The following is a 25,368-nucleotide window of genomic DNA, read 5'->3' on the forward strand; positions in this document are numbered from 1 at the left end:
TAGGAGAACTGAAAATAAATTTAGTAAAAGTCATAGTGGTTTTGTGTAATATCAAACCTTAAATTTTTCTGAATTCATTTGAAGGTGCTGAAGTACCAACATTCTCAAGAAGTTTCAAGGGGGAACGAATAGTGGGGGCAGTAGTGCTGCCTCTCAAAGTCCAGCTGTTCTCGCCTAATCTTTGTTGGTTTGGAGAAATGTCAAAGCAGATCTGGTTCCGTTTCCACATGTTGGGATTTTCTCTACGGATCCTTTTCCTCCATTCAATGTAGAAGTAAAGGCCAGAGTATTGGTGACTACAGCTCAACATGATGATACAGCAGTTAACTGCCTATTCTACTTTGCAAGATGAGGCAAAAATACATAAACCTTCCTTCCTCTACCCAGGTCACAGAAAGAAACAGGACAATAAGAGAACATTCTCCAATTTACAGAGTAAGCCTTGGAGGAGAAGAGAAGACCATATATCCATGTTGATGGATATAATAAGAGCTGGCCCACCATAAAGGTCTGAAAAATGAGAAACCAGCATCCTCCTGTTAGAATAATGCTCTGAGATCCAACACCCTTTCTTCTCTCTCTTCTGGACAGGAAAGCTGTGGCTTGAGCAAGTGATCCAAAGAAAACCAATGCAAGCCATAGTCACCCCAAAAGCAGGGGTAATCATGTCTAAATAAAAGTCTACTAACCAGAGGCAGGGGGAAAAAGGGGCTGAGAAAATGGGTTCCCCTTTTTATGTTTCTTCTTTTTTTCCATGTTTGCAAAAATGGACTTCTTCCTTAGGGATGTGAAAGAGGACTGAAGCGAGTTGAAGATAAAGAGGAAAAAAAAACAACTAAGTCTTAAAAGGTCAGTAGTTCAGAGGAGACATGAAGTAACACAAGCATGAAGAAAATGTGTAAAAGCACAGAGACATGGAAAAGTTTAATACGTTCAGGATATTATAAATAACGTAGCCTGGAACATCTGGCTTTAGTATAGGGCAAATGATTTCACTGTGTGAAGAGATGACCATACCCAAGTTAGATGACTTCTTTAATGAAAAGAATTACTGGCACATTTTTGCATTAGGAAACAAAACTTTTATGGAACTGTGACTATAGATTATTCAGGGCAAACACTATATCACAACATGAATACAGATAATGTTTCTAGCTATGGAACCATACCTTGGATTTAGCTGCCTTAACAAGAATTTCATAATTTGATGGAGGAGGAGCAGGATGTTTTCGAAGCAGAGCATGCTCAGAAAATTCTTCATGAATTTTTTTTGCAACAGAGATATTGGCAAGTAACATAAATTCTTCCACCATGGAATTTGTTTCTCTGCCAAATGAAAAGACATTAAATAAGGAAAAAGAATGAGACTTCCACATATCATTCACAAGTTATCTTTTCTGTTAATGAGATAATGAAAATTCCTATGCAAACATTCATGTGTGTATACACATGAGTATTTTTAAGAATTAAACATCCCTTTCATGTCTCAGTTACTATGCTAACAATCTCTTACAATTCACCTACTGCATGAGTAAATCTTATGCTAAAGGGTATTTTACAAGCAGCATTAAAAAACAGAAGCTTTACTAACTCTAGTAACATGTAAAACCTAAATCATAAGCATTTTCACCTTTTTATACTGAGTCCAAGGAGATTTTTATTTAATTCTGTATCTACAGAAATACAGTTTTCTAAGAATTAAAAGCTATTTAGGTCATATCAATATTGGCTTAAAAAAACTGAAATTTTCACCAACAAATTCCACAAATGAAAAGATATTTAAAATAGTTATTTTGGGTGCTTATTATGTCCCAGGCATTGTGCTATAAGTGCTGTTTTCATTGTGGTATGTGTGCATGTATATACATACATATACATATGAATATAGGTACTAGTCCTATTTTGTAGATAAGAAAACTAAAGATGTGTAACATTAATCTCTCACTAAAGGTCAGAATTACTAGTGTAACAGGATCTGGGCCCATTATGACTTGACTTCAAAACTCTTAACTAATTTGATACTGTTTTTCATCAAACACAGTAAATGATTTGTGTATACAAAATATTAGTAAGTGATCTTTTTTTTTTAAATAATTTTATTTATTTGCTTGGCTGCACTGGGTCTTCATTGCTGTGAGCAGGTTTTCTCTAGTTGCAGTGAGCGGGGGTTACTTTTTTTTGTGGTGCGCAAGCTTCTTGTTGTGGTGTCTTCTCTTATTGCAGAGTATGGGCTCTAGGGTGAGCAGGCTTCAGCAGTTGTGGAACATGGGCTTAGTTTATCCAAGGCATGTGGAATCTTCTTCCCAGACCAGGGATCAAACCCATGCCCCCAGAACTGGCAGGCAGATTCTTAACCACTAGATCACCAGGTAAGCCCCTGTGTTCTGTTTAATAGTGCTTTCTCCCAAGTTACTGAAAATGCATTATTAATCTGTCACTCATGTTTCCTTCTTTAACAACATAACTTCTTGACAAGACTCCTGAAGCACGTTAATTTTTTTTTTTAAATTAGGAAGACCTCCAAACACGTCTTTAAAACTATGGGGACAATCTCTTAGAAATGTGATTTTTATTCTTGGTAAGAAGAAATGGTTGATGTTCTACTTTGGTAAAACAAGATTCAAGATTTTCCTCAAAAGAGCCCTTGGTAGTGGGTGTACTGTTCCTACTAACATTAGACTTATTTGCATAGTTCACTCAAAGGTATTTTTAAATTGTAGCTCTAAAGCTGTAAAGCACACACTGGTCCTAACTAACAAACTTGAGTATAATCCCGTTTTTAATCCTTGGTCATCTGCTAGAAAAGTGTAAATGCATGCTTAATTTCAGAATCACCTTATATAAAAGGTATGGAAAGACGCCTAACTCTGACTTAATCAAAATCAGCCTTGCCTCAGGGATCGAACCCAGGTCTCCTGCATTGCAGGCAGATTCTTTACCATTTGAGCCACCAGAGAAGCCCTTGCCTCCTAAACCTTAACCCAAATCAATAAAACAATAACAAGGCTTAACCTCTGACTATTCTTCACAACACCCTATGAGTGCGTACCACTACCAATTCTATTTTACTTAAAAATAAATCGAAGTGTAAAGAGGTCAAATAATTTGTCTGGAGTCATTGGCAGAAATGGGATCCAAATTGAGGCAGTGTGACTTCACATTCCAGGGTTTTGGCCTAGGTCTGTCCTATCACAGTATATTCCCTATTATTCTCTATTAAATACTTAAGAAATTAATGAGGGTAATCCTCTTTTACTTACAATAACTATTACTAGTCAAGTTCTAATACACCACACATTAAAACAAATGAAGCTGGCAAGTTTTCTTTTATAATACAAATAAGGTATTTGAGTTTTAGATGAGACTAGAAAGTAAAATCATATTTATTTTTCTCTACAGAAATCATGACTCCACTAAAATACATATTTGGGGGTACAAATGTTTTATTAATATATACACTAGATATTATATTAAAATAATAATCTTATCAACTACTCATCAAAAAAAATTGCATACCTGAGTTCCTTGGTCTGCAGATCTATAGGATCATGAGTTTCACTGTCCATGTGGAATCGAACTTCTGGAGAAGAAAGAGTCAAAGCCCTAAATAAAATAAGGAGGTGAATCAGTTATGTGAGCAGTAACAGATATAGCTCTGGAAGTTACTCTTAAAACAGAAATGATTAAAGCAAGTATGTGACAGTTTCTCTTTTGAAAGCTTTATAACCACCTGCTAACTTTTATGTTCCTTTATATTTTCACAGATGGTCTAATAGTTTATAGTTCTAGAATCAATTTTAAAAGGCAGGACAACAGCAATACAACAAAATGAGTCCCTGTGTTTCTCAGGATAAAGAATGTCTTCTGTACCCAAAATGAGAGGGTTTGATAAGTTTCATAAAGAACGCAATCAGTTATATTTTATTTACTACAGGAAGGGTGAGGGATGGTGGAAAGAGGCAAAAGGGAAGCTTCCCTGGGCAAATGAGTAGCACCAAAAGATCCTCAGTTCAAAAGTATCTTCCACATACACTCAACCAGCCAATGAGGAGACTGATAAACCACAACTCACGTTACAGATACTGATGGCTATTAGTATCTGAGTACTATGTGTCAGATAACATACTAGGCTAAGTGCTTTACATGCACAGCTCATTTAAAGATTTGGCAAGTTCTTCTTTCCACAAGGCAAGCATAATGTGGTTCTACACATCATGAACCTATCTGCATCCAGTCAGTTCCAAATCAACCAGAAACTAAGAATTTTATTGAGGCTGGGTAACTTCGGACAATCACAAAGAAGGGGAAAAGATGAGTTTGGGGCAAGTGGGATTCCAAGTCCTTTTTTCCTTGACTCACCTTTACTGCAAGAACTATAGAAGGAATACTAGAGAGGGAATCTGACAAATATGCCTTTCTTTCCATGACAAATAACTTGAGCAATACAAGGTTCTACACTACAATTAACGTGTTAATTAATACAGCTTGACCTAAAGAGCAAGGTACACTAATCATATTTTGATCATTACTTCTTCACAGAACATTTAAAACATAACTCTTATCCTTTAAGATAGACATATGACAGATATAATTTAAGATAAAACATATCCTTTAAGAAGGTGAAAGATAACCATTTTTTTTTAACTGATTGCTTTCTCTATTCACCCTAAGACTGAGAAGACTCAATGATAGGTTTTACCAGTAGATGAGTATCTACTTTCAAAACTAGAAGTACAGAGAGTTTCAAATTAAATAAATAGCTTTTCTGTCCTAATCACAATCTACATTATAGATACAAATCAACATCTCTTATTTTAAAACTGTCAAAATAGTTTCAATTGGTTTTATTCACTTTGCTTTTACAAGAAACCTTCTGATACCTGGCATACTGTAAACCTTCAATAAATGAATACGATGAAAAATGTGTTGTTTTGCATTACAAAAGAAATCTAATTATAGTCATCTTATTTACGTCTTAATGACAAATTTGAGCAATAAAGTTTTCACTGGGTTTTACTGCATCTAAATTATCCTTTCAATTTCTCTTCAAGTCAGTTTCAAGTTTAGTATTTTGGATCATAAGAAAATTCCCAGAAAACTGAAATATGAGTAGAGTTAGGTAGGGGTGGCTCAGCATAAATACCTAGAACACCACTGTCAATGGAACGTCCTGCAGGAAATGGTCTCAATCCACCCTATCCAATATGGTACCCACCAGCCTACCATGTGGCTCCTAAGCACTTGGAATACCGCTAGTGTCACTCAGGAACTGAATTTTTAACCTTTAATTTTCACTTTAATAGGCACATCTTATGAAAACAGCAGAGATCTAGAGTTTGCACTATCCAACAAAACCACTTTCAGTAACCACTTGTGACTCCACTGTGGATGGGCATGGGCATCCAGAGACCAACATATGAAAGGCTCAAGTACTTGCTTTACTCTGACAGTTGATTGTTTTTCAAGAATCAAATTTCTTCTGACTACTTCAACAGATTTGGGTATGTGGATATTCCTTAAAACTCCTTTGCAGTCAGGCAAATGCCATGAGATAACAGCTAAAAGATGTGAATCTGCCACTAGTGATCAGATCTTCGGTAAGACTGCTTCAATGTAACCCCTAATCATTTAAAAACTGAAGATGTTGGATTAAACATGCTCTAAAAATCTCTTCCAACTCTAAGTGCAAGGATTTCATTTATCTTTATTGAAACATCTGAGAAAAAACGTTTAGTCTTGAAATTCATTTCTAGTTAAAATCAGGAACAAGCCATAGAAAAGTCTCAAGAAGATCTTCCCTTCCAAAAATTTCTTCAAGATCTTTAATTCAGACATATCAAGGTCTTCAACATAACAGAACTCCTGAACAAACATCAGTCCAGAATCAAGTCGCTAATATTTAAATAGGTAGCTAGAAGAAATAGAATGTATCTATTTAAGAGTCCCTACTCAGTCTATTAAATAATTCATCATTGACCAAGATAAACACTTCATAAAGAGTTCACAAGTTATCATTAACAGCAGGATAGGAGAATTAAAATAAATCAATATTTTTGAAATGTACCCTTTTTCAATTCTTCTTTTTTTCAAAATTTTAGCTAGTTTATTTAGTCCACGGAGACTAGTAGTAATATTATCGTTCATGGCTGCTGAATCAATTCTCATCTGAGCTTCAGCATATGTAAGGGAAGCCTAAAAAAAGAAACCATATATTAATACAAATGCTTAAAAATCTGGTTTACTTTTGAAAATTTATGTTTCCACTATAAAATATCCATGATTTCAGAAAACCTAAAATCAATAACAAAAGAGATTCCTGGTTATAATATTTATATTCCACACTGATGATTTCTGGTTCATTAACTCTTATCTGATGCATTACACAACATAAGCAAACTTACATTAAAACAAAATTAAATGGTAGAATTTCATTATTCTTTTAATGCATAAATACTTAGAAAAAGTTAAAATAAGATAAAAGGAAGGTTAGATTATTCTTTGATAATGACTATAAAGTGAAATCATTTCCAGATGACCAGTACTTCCTTACATACAGCAAATAATAAAACCGTAAGAATCGAGACATCATGTTTTATAGGAAATCTACTAAATACCCCAAATTAAGTATTTAATCTAAGAATTAGAAAATCATAGTAGAAAAGATTAATTTCCAGTACAATCTAAATAAACAAACAGCTTTCTGCTCTGCTCCTATATTTCCCTCCTCATGGAAAAATGCCTTTTAGCCTTTTTTTTTTAAAATAGTTTTATGAGTAAAAATCAGGAATAGTGAAAAAGAGTTAGGTGATGCAGATCAGGATAGATTCTTGGGAGAACCAACTTATCTACTAGGAGCTAAGAGTTCCTTGTCTAAAAATGTTTTATGTTACATGTTTACTAAGTTTTTTTCATATAAAATTTTGCTACACTAACCAACTTTGGGAGAATTATAAACTCCCCTTATTTAAAAATATAAATCTAGGAAAATTTAAATCATTCACACATGACTCCTTGTCAGTTTCACACTAAGCTTTATTTCCAACCACTAGCTAATCAGAAAAGAAAGATGTTAAAGGGAGAAAAAAGAAGGTAACCTTAGAAAATAGATCACTGGAAAAAGAGGGTTTCGCAGACATCAGAGGAAGAATCAGAGCAAAATGAGAACATAACGAAATTGGATGAAAGATACAAAAGAAGAAAAGGAGTGAGAAATGTAATCTGGCTCCGTTCTTTTTGAACATCAATTTCAGACTAGTTCTACTAGAATTCAACTGTGGCTTATATCATTTCAGTGAAAAATGTGAGGAGCAAGAAGATGGTTTACACACCATCTTTTAAAATACTAACCAGTTATAAATTGGGATAACTTCAAATACTGGAGTTCCTACATTAGGGCTAAAAGAATCTACTTGGTCACTTAAGCATACAGGCTTTCTAAGTTTCTGATGACAGAAAAACTGCCACATAATCTCATTTCTAGATAACATCAAAAATTAAGCAGATAACTGAAAACAACAAGATTTAGTGGCAATACTGGGGGAAAACTTCTTTATAATACACCTAACTTTTAAAAAACAATCTAGAACATTGTTAAAAGTAAAAAGGATGTGCAACATGAAATATTAAACATGAAACCAACCTTAGAATTAATGACACTTTTGGTAAACCTCGTTTTTAAGATTTCAGCATTGTGAGTCATTTCCCAAATACATGAAAATGCCAACCTATGGACAAAAGTAAGACAGTATTTGTTAATGGGAATCAGTTAAAGTAGTGAATACTATGTTTTTATGAAGAAGCGTGCATAAATACCTGTCAACGTTAGATCTCAGGGAACATAAGTTAGAGCTAAGCAACTCTGGAACCATGTCAATCCTCTGAAACATATAAAATAAGATAGCAGCTTACTGAGCTATATCCATACATTTATTTGAGGTTCTATTCTCAAATAACATTGATGTTCTAAGCGGGGTGGGGGAAGCCCTCTATAAATAGAATTGAGACAATGTGAAATTAAAAAAAACAAGTCTATTTCTAGAGAAGTAGCTACACACAATTTTTACAAGAAGGAAGCAACGGGCTCTCCTCATAGCTCAATTGGTAAAGAATCCGCCTGCAATGCAGGAGACCCTGGTTCAATTCCTGGGCTGGGAAGATCCCCTGGAGAAGGGATAGGCTACCCACCAGTATTCTTGGGCTTCCCTGGTGGCTCAGCTGGTAAAGAATCTGCCTGCAATATGGGAGACCTGGATTCAATCCCTGAGTTGGGAAGATCCCCTGGAGAAGGGAAAGGCTACCCACTCCAGTATTCTGGCCTAGATAATTCCATGGACTGTATAGCCCGTGGGGTTGCAAAGACATGACTGAGTGGCTTAAAAAAAAAAAGCAATGGAAGAAAACTGGATTTCATGTCAGTGGTAAGTTCTCTACACTACCCACCTAGCTGTGCCCTGAAAGTTTGAAATCTCTGCTCTATACAAAATGTTTGTACTAGATAGCAGACACAAGCCCTAAGAACTCTACAACGGGACCCTCCTCCAATGCTTCACACAAACTGCATGGTGTTTTCAACATCCTTAAAAAAGAGAAACAATGAATTCTTATGGAAAAAAGGTACACAAAAGAACTCTGACAGTTAATTAAGCCTGACTTTCCCTTCTACTCTCACAATTATTCTCTGTAAGTTTCTGGGAGCACACTTATGAAGAAGAAATAGTAATTGTGACAGAACAGACTCATGACTTAACTATATATAAAAAAATGGAAAATATATTAATTACTTAGACAAGTTGACACTTCACAGCAACTCATATCAACTGCATCTACCTGTTATTTGGCTAAGTAACAAAAAACACTGCAATATTTTCACTGATTTAAGGTTGCCATTCTGAAGGAGATCAGCCCTGGGATTTCTTTGGAAGGAATGATGCTAAAGCTGAAACTCCAGTACTTTGGCCACCTCATGCGAAGAGTTGACTCATTGGAAAAGACTCTGATGCTGGGAGGGATTGGGGGCAGGAGAAGAAGGGGACGACAGAGGATGAGATGGCTGGATGGCATCACTGACTCGATGGACGTGAGTCTGAGTGAACTCCGGGAGTTGGTGATGGACAGGGAGGCCTGGCGTGCTGCGATTCATGGGGTCACAAAGAGTCGGACACAACTGAATGACTGAACTGAACTGAAGGTCGCCTTATTCTATGTATGTCCTTTAGCTAATTCATATATTATTCCACACTGTTTCAGAATCCAAAAGTACCCATGATTATGACAAACTACACAATTAACAAAGTGATTACTCATATTTCGCTAAATACTGAGGCTCTCCCTTCCTCAGGAAACACCTCAGATGACTTAATTAAGAATAAAACAGATGACAGAAAAGATGTATCAAAATTCCACTTTAACACATTTACCTTTTCACAAAGATATACAGTTGTTCCCCTTCTAGCTGACTCTTGATCCAAAGCATTTCCTGGCCTAATAAAATGGCTAACATCAGCAATATGAACACCAACCTTAAAAAAGATAACAAGGATGTCAACATGCTTAACTGGGTAAATGTACCAAAGGAATTCTAACGAGAAGAAATTCAGCTAAAAGGAAAAGAAGACACCAGTCACAGTTACCATTTCAGCTTTTTCATGCCCATGAGTCTCTGCAGCTACAAAAGATTCTACCTGACATGAATAATTCACAAATTCTACAATGGGTCAAAAGAAAATTAATTCAAGACCAGAACTACTTTTGAATAGAATGTCATCGTAATTACAAATACCTCCAAATTTCCATTTTCAAGTTCTCTACAATGGAGAGCATCATCTATATCAGTACATCCTGGGGGGTCCACACTACAGACGCACAGATGTCTCAGGTCTTCTCGGTTTTTCATGTCCTAAAAATGCCATATTATTGAAAACTAGAAAACAATTTTGGTGGTACAGATGTAACACAGCTCTATCAAATCAATGATAATTATAATAAAAAGCAGCTTTATATTCTCAGTGATAACAACACTTCATGATTTATAATTTGTGAAGCCCTTGCCTTTGGAAAATGTGATATCAGCCAGTGTCTGTCGCCTAGAAAAGTCTGTCTTTTAGTAAAGTAAATGCTTTTCGTGATAACCTAAGCATTCTGTAGCAAACTAAATGCAATGGAGGAGGGGGATAAGGTTTCTACATGGTTTTTAAAAGACACATACAGAAACCAAATAAAACTAGTAGCTTAGATACAGTAATCCATAAACTCGCTAGGAATTCTTTTCAACATACCTTCTCAGTGATGCTCCAGGGCATCTTTGGTAGAAAGCTAAGAACAGCCTGTGAGAAAGCCTGATGGGGAACATCATGCTCAAGTAACAAAACTTCTGTTTCAGTCTCTTTGTCTCCAACTTCACCTAAATTTTTCACAAAGTGTCCCTAAAACCAAAGAGTATTATAAGACCGGTGTATTTTACAGCTGTTTATTAACTTATATTCTATTATCACACTTAATGGTTGAACGTTTTCCATTACCACTTTAGTATTTCTAAATTTTCTCCACAATTCTTAAAAATGATTATTAGGTAAATTAAAGCTAAAAATGACAAGACTTCTCAAGTGATTTATGGTGGAGACTTTCTGAGAGTTCAGTTCTCATAAAACAAGGTCTCTGTTTAGTTCCTATTATCTCTCAAGTTTAAAAGTTGCTTCAAATATCCCAGCTTCAAAATTTGTTTACTAGAATCTACTTAGGTCTCAAACACTAATTTTGTAGTCACTGTCACCAAAAATTACTTGTTAGGAAGTCTGAGTAAAATTAACCAAGTGATTTACATTGGAATTTCCTAGGATTAATTTTCAGATTGGATGTACTACTTAATACTCCTAAATTTCAGCATGCCTTTTATATAAAGACAGATTCTATTTTTAGTAAAAGAAGCAACTTTATTCCTAAAGTTTTAAATAGTCTAACATAAAATTATTATTTCAAGCTTACATTTGGATATCTGGAATTTCTCGGCCAACCATCAACAGCAACAATAATTCTCCGTCCTTCTAATGTAGAGGCCTGTCTGGTTTCTATCCGAATTCTAGGGATTCTCTTATCAGCAGGAGTAAAGAGATGTCTTCTTGACTAGAGAACATTAGGAAAAAGCATTTACACACAAAAGGCTGGGGATGGGAGCAAGGTGAGGGCTCTAAATTTTGTTCAATGTACATCATTTTCCATTACATAGCAACATGCTCTTTACTCACCTCCTTAATATCAGACTTGGAAAGCATGCCACAATATGGTCTCCAATTCCTTTTTATTATCCCAACAACTCTACCTGTAGGCTTTAACATTTTTTCATTTACAGCAGTCTTAAGCTGAGATGTAAAAATAAAAGTAAAAACCTTCAGTTATCTGTCCTGTAAGGGTAATGAGACAATTTCCCTTCAAAATTAGAATACAGATACTAATACTTTTTCAAGCAGTAAATTATGACATAAAACTATGGAATTTTGATGCTTCAAGATTCCAGCAAGAGCATGCCAAACAAAACCACAAAAATAGTTCTATAATAAAGCACTACCAAAAAAAAAACCCAAAAAGAGAAAACTGAATAAATATGTGAGAACCCAACTCTTCAGTTTTAATGTGAGGCTTTACTGACATATACAGACACACACGCTCATGCACAGGTCTGGTAATTAATAGGATTTCAGTAGTTTCCAGTAATGAGCAGAGTGGTACTTATTAATTTATTTTAAAAAAAGAGATGTATCTTTAAATGCTTGTCTTATTCAAAATATAAACCCAAATAAGTAATAGTTCTTACTAAAAATAGCAAAAGAACCCTATGCTATTTCACCTCTAATACTCTCCTATGGCCTGGACCTTGTAAAGATAATGTTATAGTAAGACTCCAAAGTAGTGATTATAATTCATACAGAGAGAAGAACTACTAATGGTCTGTGAATTCCAACTACTTGTATCATTCTTGTAATTCTAAAATGGAAAAATACCTATCAGGTAGACTTTAGGTCATAAAAAACAACAGAAAGGATTCTCATCATAATAAATATGGTAACAGAGAAGGAATTATTAAACAGACCTATTTTTAAGGGCCTAGAAGTACATCTATTATGCTGAGGGGATTTTAAACATTGCATAAAAGCATTTTGGAAAATTTTAAATCTGTAAAAGAAAAAAAAAGAAAATTTTATTTACTTAAACAATTCAGCTAGATCATATAACTGAATGTCAGAGTTCAAGTTTCATACTCAAGTTAAGTCTTTTTGTATTTTGTATTTCAACCTGTTTATTTGAGCAAAGTAAGACATTAATTTAAAAGACTAACTTGGAGGCAAAGAAATCAACTATGTATATGACATACATTAAACCTACAGAACTATAATTTTATTCCATAAATCTGAAAGCAATGAAACCTATTTCATTTAACTTTCTCCAAAATTGTTTCATTGAATTTTCTCCGAAGCTAATACATTAACAAATTAATCAAAGCTACACAGACAAAAAATAAAACCTGTTTGGTTTCATACAATGCGTTCTCTCTCCTCTTCCTTCTCTATATCATCTTCATTTTGACCTTCATCTTGTAAAACCACAGAAGATGGTGCTACCCACTGATGCTTGGGAAGAAGCTCCACAGCCACAATATCTTCATGAATAGCTCGGTTTAAATTTTTAAGTCCTTGTAAGATTATCTGTGTGAATAGCAAAGAACACATGCCCAGATATTTTCAAAGGCTGTATAATAATGGGAAGGTTGCCCTAAAGAAGTTGAGATATATTCTGATGTCTCTATGTCTATTTCCCTTCCTTTATATTTTTTCTTCCGTCATAGTGTCCCTTTGCTCTGCCCTCTAAATTTCTCAGTATCAAATAGAAAAAACAATGTCAGAAAATATGACTTGTGTTCATGTGTTCCACATAACTCTTACATTAATACCAGAATTTTTAATCTCTCTAAATCTCAGGGTCCTGATTGGTAAAACAAAAGAGTGCCTACTTTTATAGGCAGAGTTGAAAATTAAATGAAATGCAGCATTCAAAGCACTAAGACAAGTACTTGGCAAATAGTCAGCACCCCAAAATGACTGCTGTTTGCTTTAAAGTGTGGGAAGCCCTCTGGAGCAATTATACATTAGGTAAATGGTATTTCCCATAATAGATCCTAATGCAGAAAATAGAGGTACCATAGCAGGGTTTGTTTTTGATTGATTATATTTGTATTCTCTTAAAAGGGGTTAATAGAAAGTTCTTTACCTCAATAAGCAGTTTCCTGAAAAAATGATTAATTCTATCATCTGTGACTTCTCACATAACTTACTTCAAGCTCACAAACTAGGAGGGTAAAGCAAATTTAAATTCTTGTACAAAAATCTGAAACACTTATGAAAGAAAAAAATGAACAGAAAATATTTTAGTGTGAAACGCACTCATGTACACACTTGCCTCTTTATTGTCTTCGTCATCACCATGGACCCATACTGTAGCTTCTAAGTAATTTTCCCTGCTGGCTCGAAATGTCCCTTGAAGGTATGTGCCAGATTTGATGCCCTGTTGTAGCTTACTTAACGGAAGATGCTCTGAAAATATTGTTTTTCCACTTTCTATTTCATTCTGTGAAATAAGCAAACCAAGAGATATAGTTAGTATGTGAGTCTTCGGTATGCTCCACATACAACTATTATCACTATCAGGTATTATTTAAAACAACCACCCACGTTACAGTATATACAACTCTTATGAATTTAAAAGAACATAGCACAGTAAGAAAAAAAATGCTTTTTATTCTTACGGCAACATACACAAACATTTCCATTTCATTACATTTTGGTATCAGCCACCGAAGAAAAAACTCTATGTACCCCTCCAACCCCGTCCAGGCCTTCTCGAATGAAGGTGTGTAGCTATGTGATCAAGTGAGCGGGCAGAAGTATATAAAGGGTAATAGGAAACCTCAAATGTATGAGAAGACTGTGGTTCCGGAAAGCACAAGAAAAGCTATTTTTACTTAGATTATTTTAAACAGCTAAGGCAGTTAGACAGAGGTAGCCTGGGACCTACTGTAGATCCACCGCAATACCTTCCAGAATCCTCTGAGACCTCCAACATCCGATAACCTAACTGCTTGGCTCCTTTAGACGTCTACACTTCCTAAATTTCCCATCTTCTAAGGAGATCATTTTATACTTTCTCTTCTGCTTAACTCTCCAAGTTCCTTGTCTTCCTTCCTCATTCTCAGATAAGGGACCTCCACCTCCACAATGAGAATCGGAAGCAATCAATAGAGACTCGCTCCATGCTGAATCTGCTCACCTATGAGCATCTATCCACCACTTCCTCACCTCTACTCAAGAACTTTGTTATTCTCTTTCTGGAATCAAATTCACCCCTGTACTATAACATCCTCACCATCATATAAACATGAACTATTAAAAATAAATATGGACTTATTAAACCTACCATGAACATGACCTATTAAACAGACTAATGATATGGCCTATTAAAACTAATTGTACCCTCACAGTCCCATCTATCACCAAATCCTAAAATCAACAAAATATTTATATCAATGAAATACACACAACATCTGACTTCTCACTACCTTAACTTCTGCTACCATGATCCAATTTTCTGTCTTGTCTCCCAGGGATACTAAAATATCCATCTAAGTGGAGGCCCCTGCTTCTAACCTATTCTCCTTAGAACAGGGAAATAGGTATATTATTCTGCTCAATAGCTGTCCAGTACTCATGGACTAAAATCCAGATTTTTTCCATGACTTACTACATCCTTACATGATCTGGTCCCTGCCTATATTTCTGACTTCATTCCTAACATTTTTCTCCCTTGCTCACATCCCATCCACACTTTTAGGGATTTCTCAATGTCAACTTATTCTAACCTCAGAGCCTTTTAACTTGCTATTCCTTCCACGTGAAATGCTCTTCCCCTAGTCATTAACTCCTTTAACATACAACACAGCTAAAATGTCTCTGTCTCAAAGGAATTTGCTTTAACATCCTTCCCATCTCAACTTAGATACAATTTTATCAAGAAGCCTTGACATTTCAAATCTGGGTTAGATGCCTTGGCTAAGTACGGTTAGCTCTCCTATCATGCTTGTTCTGAAAACACAAATGTGTTCCAATGCAACTGGTAAATTAGAAAACTACCAGGTGAGAGCAGAGAACTGCATCCAGCTGAACCAAGCTGAATCCACAAAACACACACACACGCGCACACACACACACGTCTCAAACACCTAATGGTTACTTAAGATTACCATGTTTTATTAGCCACACCATCTTCATCTGGTTTAACAACTTTCTGTTCAAATTGAGATAACCCTCTTTCCACTGCGTCAGGAAGTTTCTGCATGTGTCCCTAATCACATTTTCCCTTAAGCTCTGTGAAAGTGAAAGTGAAAATGAAGTTCCTCAGTCGTGTCCGATTCTTTGCGACCCCCATGGACTGCAGCCTACCAGGCTCCTCGGTCCATGGGATTTTCCAGGCAAGAGTACTGGAGTGGGCTGCTATTTCCTTCTCCAGGGGCTCTTCCTGACCCAGGTATCGAACCTGGATCTCCTGCTTATAGGCAGACACTTTACCATCTGAGCCACCAAGGAAGCCCAAGCTCTGTAGTTTTCATTATATAAAATTTTACGTGGCACAGTGACTTTGGGGAACACACACACGTACTATAATAGAACTGACTGCAGTTTCACTATATCCTACATTTACTCTACTCTGTCATAGTACATAGTCAAATACCGTGAATTATCAATGTTGGATTACTTCCTGTTTCTTCATTTAGACCTATCCACCTCATTTAGTGCTACCCAAATCAACTCTGTGATAAAGGAAGTGTTCTTGTGATCTCTAATATGGTAGTCACTAGGCACAAGGGGCTCTTGGACACTTGAAAGGTGAACAACACAACTGGGAAACTGAATTGTAAACTGAATTAAATTTAAACAGCTGCATGCAACTAGTGCATATATATTAGATAGGATAATCCTATTACCTGTATTCTAAAAATAAAGTCCAGCTTTTATTTTTTCACTTCTATTTAGTTTTGTGAAGTAGCTGGTTGAAAACAGGAAGAGAAAAAAACGCTGTAAAGATTGGATGCACATATAATATACTATTATATAAAACCTAACAGTATCTACCATTTACATTTACCATAATTATGTGCCAGGCACTGAGATAAGAATTTTATTAACACTACTATTACCTGAGCAAACTCTGGGAGATAGTGAAGGACAGAGGAGCCTAAAGTGCTGTAGTCCATGGAGTTACAAAGAGTTGGACACGACTTAGCAACTGAACATTATCACCATCCAACCCTAACAATGCTATGACACGGTTATTGCCAAACACACTTCACATTCAAGGAAACAAGGTTAAGGATTCCCTCTCATATCCACTACTGCAGTGACCCCCTACTCCTGCCTCTGCCTCTAATCTTGCTGAGATACAATGTATCATCTTATAAATCAAGATTAGAGTGGTTTTCCAAATAAGTAACATTTCTGATTGTTCTCCATTCCTCCTAGCCACACTCTTATCAAACTTTAATGTGTTCAGCCTAAGAGTATAAAGTAGGGAGCCCAGAATCCTATGTGCTAACTTCTCTTAGTAACAGCCCTTTCAGTTCAGTTGAGTCGCTCAGTCGTGTCCGACTCTTTGCGACCCCATGAATCGCAGCACGCCAGGCCTCCCGGTTCATCACCAACTCCCGGAGTTCACTCAGACTCGCGACCATTGAGTCAGTGATGCCATCCAGCCATCTCATCCTCAGTTGTCCCCTTCTTCTCCTGCCCCCAATCCCTCCCAGCATCAGTCTTTTCCAATGAGTCAACTCTTCGCATGAGGTGGCCAAAGTATTGGAGTTTCAGCTTTAGCAACATTCCTTCCAAAGAAATCCCAGGGTTGATCTCCTTCAGAATGGACTGGTTGGATCTCCTTGCAGTCCAAGGGACTCTAGAGAGACCTTTATATGATAGTTTTAAAAAAAACTACTAACAAAATAAATTCCTGAGTCCTCACTATCTGGCCCCTTCCCTTCCTGTCCTACTTCTCATGAGCCCTCCCTCCTCCTATGGAATTAACACTACAGCTGGATACCCTCTCTCCAGTGCCCACCACCTGTTTGTCAAATACCTACTCCTTATCACAAGCCAGCCATGAGTTCCTTCACTGATTAATCACACAAACAGTGCCACCTTGTGCCAGGCCCTACTTGGGTTGCTGAGGATCAGTGAACAGTGGTATTGTAGAAGTCAAGACTTTAGGGACGGCATTTTGATCAAAAGCCTATTGCAGCCATTCGTGTTGTTTATCACCGAATTCCTATTTCAATTCCAGCTTGCCCACTGATATTCCAATTTCTAAATCTGGTAATTATAAGCTTAACATCCCAAAGTGGCTATGTTAATCTTTCACTTCTCAAAAACAAAATAAAGCAAACTCAAACATACCCCTTCTTCAGACAAACAAGCAAGACGATCTATGAGTTCAGGGTTAGCAGTTAGGCTTTTTATATATTCTTCACCTGAAAAATAAGTTTTTTGTTCTTGATAAGTTTAAATGTGTTTTTTATCCCCCTTAGATTCAGAAGAACATGGGTTATCTTATTTGTGACAGTACACATGTCAATTTTTTGGGGGGGGGAGGGACCCTCTCTGCTGAGGTAGTCAAGCCTGAGAGGCAGTGGATCGAGTGTGTCTATGAACTTTTATTGCTAAGCCCATTCCAAATGTTGACAGGGAAATTAACAGCCACTGCTGGCACAACTCGCTTAGCTTAGCAATGTTGAAAAATTAAAAAAAATACAAAAATATCACATTAAGCTATATATGACCATGAAAATACCAAATAGTCAAATGAACATCTGACCATGGGCCTGATAATTTTTGCATGCATCTGCAAACATGAACTAACAGTCTGGATACATGGAGACTTACAAGTGAACGCTGGTATCCCTTCTTCTATGGCTTTCTCTTTGTTTTTCCTGTCATTGGTTATGAAGATAACTTGCAGCTGATTCTCTGCTGACATATCCTTCAAATGTTCATTGTACCATTTTGCAGCTACTCGGATGGCTCTATCATTCCTGTCATTAGAATTTTCTCCCTGTAACTGTTCTACATAAGTTTCTCTAAGTGCAATGAAAAGGGGAAAAGAGAAAGATAAGAAATGGAAATCAACAGAATCAAGCACACATAAAAAGTCTTTGGACATAAATGCTTAATGATCACTGAACTTAGAGTCAATAGTACATCTTTTCCCCTCAATGTATTCACATTTATACCTCACAGAGGAAATAAATAAGATAAAATAGTGATGTTTTTAAGACAACAATTTGCTTAGAAAGAAAAAAATCATATTACTAATGGAATAATAAAAAGGCTAAAACAAATTCACCTCACCAAAAGAAAAACACAGAAATTTATACTATAGGTTGGGACATTTAAAAAAATCAGTTTGTTGAAAAAAAAAAAAAACTATACTAATATTTTACAGGTCTGATAATGAGATTTCATTCAAACTGTAGATTAACAGAAATTCCTAAAAGCTACCAATTGTACGATTAGATGACTTGTGATCATATGATTAATGTAGTTATTAAATACATGATGCCTGTAAATTATGCATGATACACTCATAATACATGACAAGGGCCAGCAAGAGAATGAAAGACAAGACCCAGATATGACTGCATATTCCTTCTAAGTCCACCAACTCTGTGCTATCAAATGTCAGTATACTTACTTCTTTAAATCTGTTCTTCAAAGCCAAATTTAAGAACAATTACAAAATTCAGCACAATAACTTCTACCTACTTCTTAAAGGTTAAGGATTCAATTTTAGAGTTTTATAATAAATATAAACAAACCTGCTTTAATATAAACATACCTGCTTATGCTTTCAGAATTATCAAAGACATGGTCATAAATTTCTGAATTGGTTTTAGCATGCCTGAGTGTCCTAATTCTTCCTGTCAACCCCAGTACTGCTAAGCTCTATTGACTGCACTTAAGCCAACAAAAGTGTTAACTTTGGATTAAAAATCTGATGGTCATGCTCTACAGAAACTAGGTCTCTGAGTGCTGAAAAACAGTTCCTGTTTTTGGATTTTAAGGAGGAGATAGAAACAAGAAGTCTTGAAGTGCTTAACTGATATTCTTTACATAAATAATATTTAAGTGTGGGATATAAGAATAAGGAAGAGAAATTTGAGATATTAAACATTTTTAAAGTTGTATATGCCCATGGGATTTCATTATCCAATCCACTGTCTAACCCAACAGTTCTCAATATCTGGGGTGATATTGCCCCCCTACAGGACATTTCACAACATCTGAAGACATTCTGGGTTGTTACAGCTCAGGGGATTGGTGGGGGGTGGGGTGGGGGGGTGTTTGCTACTGGCATCTAGTGAGTACAGGCCAGGAATGCTGCTAATCACCCTCCAGTGCCTCACACAGCCTTTCCATAACAAAAAATTACCAAGTCCAATATGTCAATAATGGCAACATTGACAAATCCTGATTAATAAAAGTAAACTGGATTTGTTATCAATTATTTATGTAATACAAGAAATGCATGTTCAGTCCATCAGTCGTGTCTGACTCTTTGCAACCTCATGGACTGGCCTGCCAGGTTCCTCTGTCCATGGGATTTTTCAGGCAAAATACTGGAGCAGGTTGTCATTTCCTCCTCCAAGGGATCTTCCCAACCCACGGATGGAACTCACATCTCCTGCATTGGCAGGCGGATTCTTGACCACTGAACCACCCACGAAGCCCAATGTAATAAATAGACAATAACATATTTTCTAAGATCACACATTAAGTTGAAACAAACATCTTAAATCTGAAACGAATTTTATTTCTTAACCTTACTGTCTTCAATGTGATCAGTTATAAGGTATTAGTGTAACTTTTAAGAGCCCATTAAGAATATACCTGCTTTATATTTTTAAAGCTCTCTTTCATAAACTCCTATATTTAATTAACTTATGTTGGTTATTCATATAATATGGTATATCAAAAACCTAGGCAAATCTCATCTTCCAAAATCCTACTGCTCAACTCATGCTAAAACCAATTCAAAATGAACACATTTTGGAAATTAAAGGACCTACCACATTCTAGGAATCAGGAGACTTCGGTTCTGGCTTTGACCCAATTGATGCCTATGTGACCTTAGCAAGGTCTGTAAACTGTAAGAATCAAACATTACTCCCAGAAGTATGAAACTTAAGTGTATCTTCCAACAATGTCACAGGTGACAGCCAGGAACTTTCACCCCCCAATTTAGCTAACTCTAGTTTCTTGATAACTGAGGTAATTTTCCCCCCTACCTATGGTGTTCGTTAGTAAATGTGTAGAAATGCTTCTCTTGGTTATTAGTCATATCTCGGATTCGTTTGTATACCGGAGCACTCCTATTTCTCACTTCTTGGAGAACTGTTTGTAGCACGATGACATTCCTGATGGCAGGGTCCTCAAGGACATCAATCTTTTAAGCAAATAAATAAATAGTTATTTTTTCCCGTGTTCATTCATAAATTGCTTCTGTTGAACCTAAACCTCTGCCGGTTTTTTTTTTAAACTACCTGTACGTTAAACTAAGGAGCTATTTTGCAGCAGAAAACCCTGCAGGTCGATTAAAGAAGAACACGTGTGAACAAACTAGTTACAAAACTTTGACGAATTAATCATTAATAAAGAGATACGTTGGCCCACATGGTTTTCGCTCGTAGGGACTTACAAGCTGCCTGAGGGTCGCAGGCAGGAGGCCACAGAAGCCCAGGTCCCCGGCCTCCAGACATTAAAATCTAAGGCAGAAGAGACAGCAGGAGTTAGAAAGTTGACGGATCTAAAATTCTTATAACTCCAAGAACTCAAAAAAGTAAAGGTTAAAAAAAAAAAAAAGTACAAGGAAAAAGAACCTCGGCCTGGGGGCAGGAGGCATGGGTCCCGGTGGGGTTGGCTCTCCCTGAGTACGTAATACTGCCCAAGACGCTCCTCCTAGGGTCTCAGTGTCCCCGCCTCCCTTTCTCCTGGTGGGACAGCGGTGCCGCGGCTCCGCCCGCCTACCGGCGCACCTGGTGGAGCAGCACGTTGGTGTCCGGCAGCAAGTAGTGTGGCTGCGGGCAGAGGCTGCTGGCCCGGTCCAGGGGTTGCAGCTCGAGGACAGGTCCCTCGTGCGCTCCGCCGCACGCCGCGCACCCCGACGCACCGCAGCCTATGTCATCCCGCAGGTAGTGCTCGCGCACTATCTTCATCACGCCACCCGCGCGCGTCTTTTTCAAGAAAGTCTTGGACTTGAGCATCTCGCCTCCCTGCTCGGAATCCCGACCCGCTTTAGTGCTCTTCCGGCGGAAAGTGTCACGCTCGGAGCCCTGTTGCACAACCGCACTTTAACCAGAAGTTCGCTCCTTCCTCCTCCGGGATATTAGTGTACCCCTCTCGCGGAAAAACTTCGAGACTGCCGTTGACTGGCCTTCTAAGGTCTGTGAGGATTGGGCGAAAGCGGGCAGATGGGCGGAGCCCAGAGCCCTTTCCATCCATGAAATGGGCGAGGCCAGCTCTGGACTCCAGCTCCCAGCATTCATTGCTTCCCGCGCCCGGTGGACCCGGGAGCGCTGAGTTCCGGCAGCGTGGGCATCAGCCAGGAATCTGTTTCCTCTGTCCTCCCGGCGCGGAAATGGTTGTCTTGGTTACCGGTGCTAACCGTCTCCCACCTGTGATTCCTTGTTGAGGGGCTGCAACCCAAGCTGCCCTCTGGAGACACTTCCAGCTCCTCTAAGAGGCAACTGCTCGAGTCTTCAGCGTGGAGTAATTGAAGCTTTCCAGGTAGCTCGAGGCTACTCTGTTTTCGCATTGGTGTAGGAATCCTTTGATGCTGCCAAATTCGGGTTTTATCCTTCACGCAACACGTGTGGGCAGTGCCAGTCCCTCACCCTTTGTAATCCCGGTGATGTTACCTGTCTTTGATTCGCCTTTCCTTACCTACCGCTGTCCCTTTAAAAATGAGGGAAGCCAATCCATCCAGAGTTCTCAGGATTCTCCTATACACATTTTTCCTAATCCTTCAGTTAAAAAAAAAAAAAAACAAACAAAAACTAGTATCTTCAGTACCATAAGTAATTTATTATATTGTGCAGAATTAAAAGCAGGTAGTTGCTGAAATTTGTGTGAAAGGGTAGAGTTTTAGACTGAGGAATTTTTCTTTTACCATCTTGTTTAATTTTGCTATCTGCAAGTTTATAAAAATGTGTTTTATCTCAGCTTCCCGTTTTCAAAAAACTTCAGTGATGCAGCATTACCTGTAGGATAAATTTAGAACATATTGAAATATGCAAGGACCTCCACAGTCTTGATTATGCATAAAGGACTACCCTTCTGTGTATTTCTGTGGGGGTGGGGTGGTGGGGTGAGGAGTCACTACTCATTTTCACATAGACTTGGCCCAACCTGACTACCATTATCTCCTGAGGTTGTTTTACAGTTTCATCACCTTTATACCTGCATGCTTTTCATTTTTTATTACTCCTCTCCAAATCCCTCAAGATTCTAAATCCTCCCTCTGTGTAACCTTTCCCTGACCAGCTCAGAAGTATCTTTATCTTATAACATGTGTTACTTTTATGAGTAGCATTCTTGGCTACTAGCGATTTAAGTCTTTATTGTTTATCTCTTTCTTTACACCCAAGTAAGAGACCTGCCCCCAGGAACTGAGTTTTCACTTATCAAAAGTGTGGGTTCATAATAGGACTTAATGAGTTTGATTTAATATGTTTGATTTGAGCAGTAATTTACCAATCTGTCCTAGATTTGGGGGTCCTCCCATTTGCCTAATAATTTCTTAGGGAATCCTTAGTATATCTTTGATAAACTTTCTGCTTTCCACAAAGAATGTTTGAATATATTTAAATCAATATTTTTTAATCTACAGAAAATTGAAATAGAGTTGGAAACGAAAAGTGACCCGTAATAATTTAAAATGTCTCGAAAAGTCAGCAAGGCATCAAAAAAAATGAACATCTCTAGCTCCCTGGAATCTGAAGATATTAGTTTAGAAACAACAATTCCTACAGATGATATTTCCTCATCAGAAGAGCAGGATGGCAAGATCAAAATCACCAGGCAGCTAATTGAACGGAAAGAACTGCTTCATAATATTCAGTTACTGAAAATAGAGCTATCACAGAAAAATATGATGATCGATAATTTGAAGGTTGATTATCTTACAAAGGTAAGATCATATGTAAATTTTGTTATCAGTGTGCTTTGTTGTCTTCAAACTGCAGATAAATAAGAATTAAACTTATGAATATATAATCAGAACTTGATACTTTTAACATTTTGAGAGAATAATTATCGGTGTTTTTTTTCTAGCCAAGTTGTTTTTCTGCTTCACTGAGAATTAGCTCTGATATGACTAGCTGGGTAGGAAGAATCAAGATTATTATTACATTATTGAATCTGCTTAATCCTCTACCATGGAGATTTGGTTTCTTTTATACTCTGCTATTTGATAGTTCCTGTGTCATAGTACCAAGTATAACAAATTCAGTTACCGTAGCTTTAATAATTATCTGCCAAATAAGAAGGAATGCCTCAGTCCTTGTTTTTCTGCCTTTTGTGGGTTTTTTTAGAGTATTTTATGTAAGACCTGGTGAAGTTGTCACTAGTGATAAAAAAATTTACAGGGATTTCAGAAAGATAGGAGACACTGCTTAAGTCTTACTACTCTGTCTTCTGAGAAAGTCTTCTCTTTCCACAGAGAAGAGATATGGAAGATGGTAAACCCTCCATCTTTGCTCTTGACTTCCAGCTCTACCTATCTCCTCCCCTCCCATTTGGTTTCAGTTATCTTATCTTTTCTCTGTTAAGTCAGTCTTGGGTAGTTCTTGCCTATGTATAGGGATCATGCTGCTAGAAAAATTTCTTTAGGAAATTTAGGAAAATGAAATGTCCTAAACCCCAAGGTCTTGATGATGTAAAGAAATCGTTTAGGTACATTTTTAAAAAAACATTAATAGTTAATGTTTATTGAGTGCCTGTTCTGTGCCAGACTCTGCTCTGTGAGCTTTTCATGTGTTATCTCATTTGAGCCATACAACTGTTTGAGGTACAGGTGCTTTTAGAGCATCTTCTCTGACCCATCAAATTAAGTGAACCAATAGAATAAGTTAGATGGGTATTTCATTAAGTACACAGTAAGTATTAGTTATTGTTGTGGTTATTGACTAAAATAATATTCTCATTGTTTTCACCCTGTTTATTTTTTGTGCCTTTTATACACGTTCATAGGATTACTTGCCTTGTTTGTTGGGTATTTGTCTCTTAATAGAGTGTAAGATTCCTGAGCACAGGAACAGGGGACATCTTTGTAGTCCCTGTTGTAGCTTCAATGCTTAGAACTGTCTCTGGCACCTAGCATATGCTTGGCTGTTTCTTATATGAGTAACTGAACCCCATTTGCTCTTGAAAAAATGGAACCACAACTGGTTAATACCTTACCAAAGCCATTCACATAGAAGTGATGGAGCCAGGTGGGATTAACACCAGGAAAGCTAAAGCCTGTATTCCATCCAAGTAAGTCTCCTAAGACTTCCTTTTAGGTTCTCTGTGGTGTCACCTACCAAGACTAGGTCACTTGATATTTTATCATTGTATCCAGTGGTTTCCCATTTCTTTTCCTTGAGTCATATTTTTACTCCTCAAATGGATTCCCATGGTGATACTGGCTTATGTATCTCTACCCCTAAAATCTCCTTCACTGGAACTAATTAAAGAACCCCAAGGTAGGTCTCCATTCTTTGACCCAGACAGTCAACAAATAATCTGTTTTTAAAAATATTTATTTATTTTTTGGTTGTGCTGGGGTGTCTCTTGCTGTGTGCGACGAGTAGGGGGCCACTCTCTAGTTGTGGTGTGAGGACTTCTCATTGCGGTGGCTTCTCTTGTAGCAGAGCACAAACTCTGGGGTGCGCAGGCTTCAGTAGTTGTGGCCGGGGGGCTGGCTCACTAATTGTCGCACAGGAGCTCAGTTGCCCCGTTGCATGAGGGATCTTCATAGACCAGAAATCAAACCGGTGTCCTTTGCTTTCCAAAAAGGATTGTTAACCACTGGACCACCAGGGAAGCCTTAAGTATTCTGTGGTATTCAGCTGTGTACCACATTCAAAATTACATTTTATTTGGCTACTTTTTAAATTGCTCATTTTCACCTTGCATTGTGCTCAGTTGTCAATGGTTTCTCTTTTTAAAATGTAATGTTTACGTTACTGGAATAGTGGTTTACTCTTGAGATGCTTCCAAGGATAGCAAATTAGAGCTACAGTTC

General features: G+C 37.3%; 2 protein-coding genes across 9 annotated transcripts in view; one reads left to right on the forward strand and one right to left on the reverse strand.

Annotated features, from left to right (window-relative positions):
* The window catches only part of DIS3 (DIS3 homolog, exosome endoribonuclease and 3'-5' exoribonuclease), a 27,375-nt gene extending 5,848 nt beyond the window's left edge, over window positions 1–21,527 (reverse strand). The window contains exons 1-17 of one of the 5 annotated variants that reach the window (XM_069602318.1): window positions 21,119–21,462; window positions 20,782–20,848; window positions 20,372–20,529; window positions 17,970–18,163; window positions 17,484–17,557; window positions 13,447–13,614; window positions 12,531–12,695; window positions 11,241–11,354; window positions 10,981–11,118; window positions 10,275–10,421; window positions 9,779–9,895; window positions 9,417–9,518; window positions 7,813–7,877; window positions 7,640–7,724; window positions 6,065–6,192; window positions 3,517–3,603; window positions 1,170–1,326 (exon numbers count right to left, since the gene is read on the reverse strand). In XM_069602318.1, coding sequence (XP_069458419.1) covers window positions 1,170–1,326; window positions 3,517–3,603; window positions 6,065–6,192; window positions 7,640–7,724; window positions 7,813–7,877; window positions 9,417–9,518; window positions 9,779–9,895; window positions 10,275–10,421; window positions 10,981–11,118; window positions 11,241–11,354; window positions 12,531–12,695; window positions 13,447–13,614; window positions 17,484–17,557; window positions 17,970–18,163; window positions 20,372–20,424 — 1,794 coding nt within the window. In that variant the 5' untranslated portion in view covers window positions 20,425–20,529; window positions 20,782–20,848; window positions 21,119–21,462. Of the gene's footprint in view, window positions 1–1,169; window positions 1,327–3,516; window positions 3,604–6,064; window positions 6,193–7,639; window positions 7,725–7,812; window positions 7,878–9,416; window positions 9,519–9,778; window positions 9,896–10,274; window positions 10,422–10,980; window positions 11,119–11,240; window positions 11,355–12,530; window positions 12,696–13,446; window positions 13,615–17,483; window positions 17,558–17,969; window positions 18,164–20,152; window positions 20,530–20,781; window positions 20,849–21,114 lie in introns of all 5 variants that reach the window. The other 4 variants (XM_069602317.1, XM_069602320.1, XM_069602319.1 and 1 more) reach the window with 4 other exon arrangements.
* PIBF1 (progesterone immunomodulatory binding factor 1) overlaps window positions 21,115–25,368 on the forward strand; it is a 230,826-nt gene continuing 226,572 nt past the window's right edge. For 3 of the 4 annotated variants that reach the window (XR_011259599.1, XM_069602323.1, XM_069602324.1), the window contains exons 1-2: window positions 21,115–21,869; window positions 22,972–23,271. Coding sequence is in view for 2 of the 4 variants with exons in the window: in XM_069602323.1 (XP_069458424.1) it covers window positions 23,020–23,271 (252 nt within the window). In the remaining 2 variants the exon portion in view is untranslated. The remainder of the gene's footprint in view (window positions 21,870–22,971; window positions 23,272–25,368) is intronic. The other variant, XM_069602325.1, reaches the window with a different exon arrangement.

Source organism: Ovis canadensis, chromosome 10, assembly GCF_042477335.2.
Source record: "Ovis canadensis isolate MfBH-ARS-UI-01 breed Bighorn chromosome 10, ARS-UI_OviCan_v2, whole genome shotgun sequence".
Lineage (NCBI taxonomy): Eukaryota > Metazoa > Chordata > Mammalia > Artiodactyla > Bovidae > Ovis > Ovis canadensis.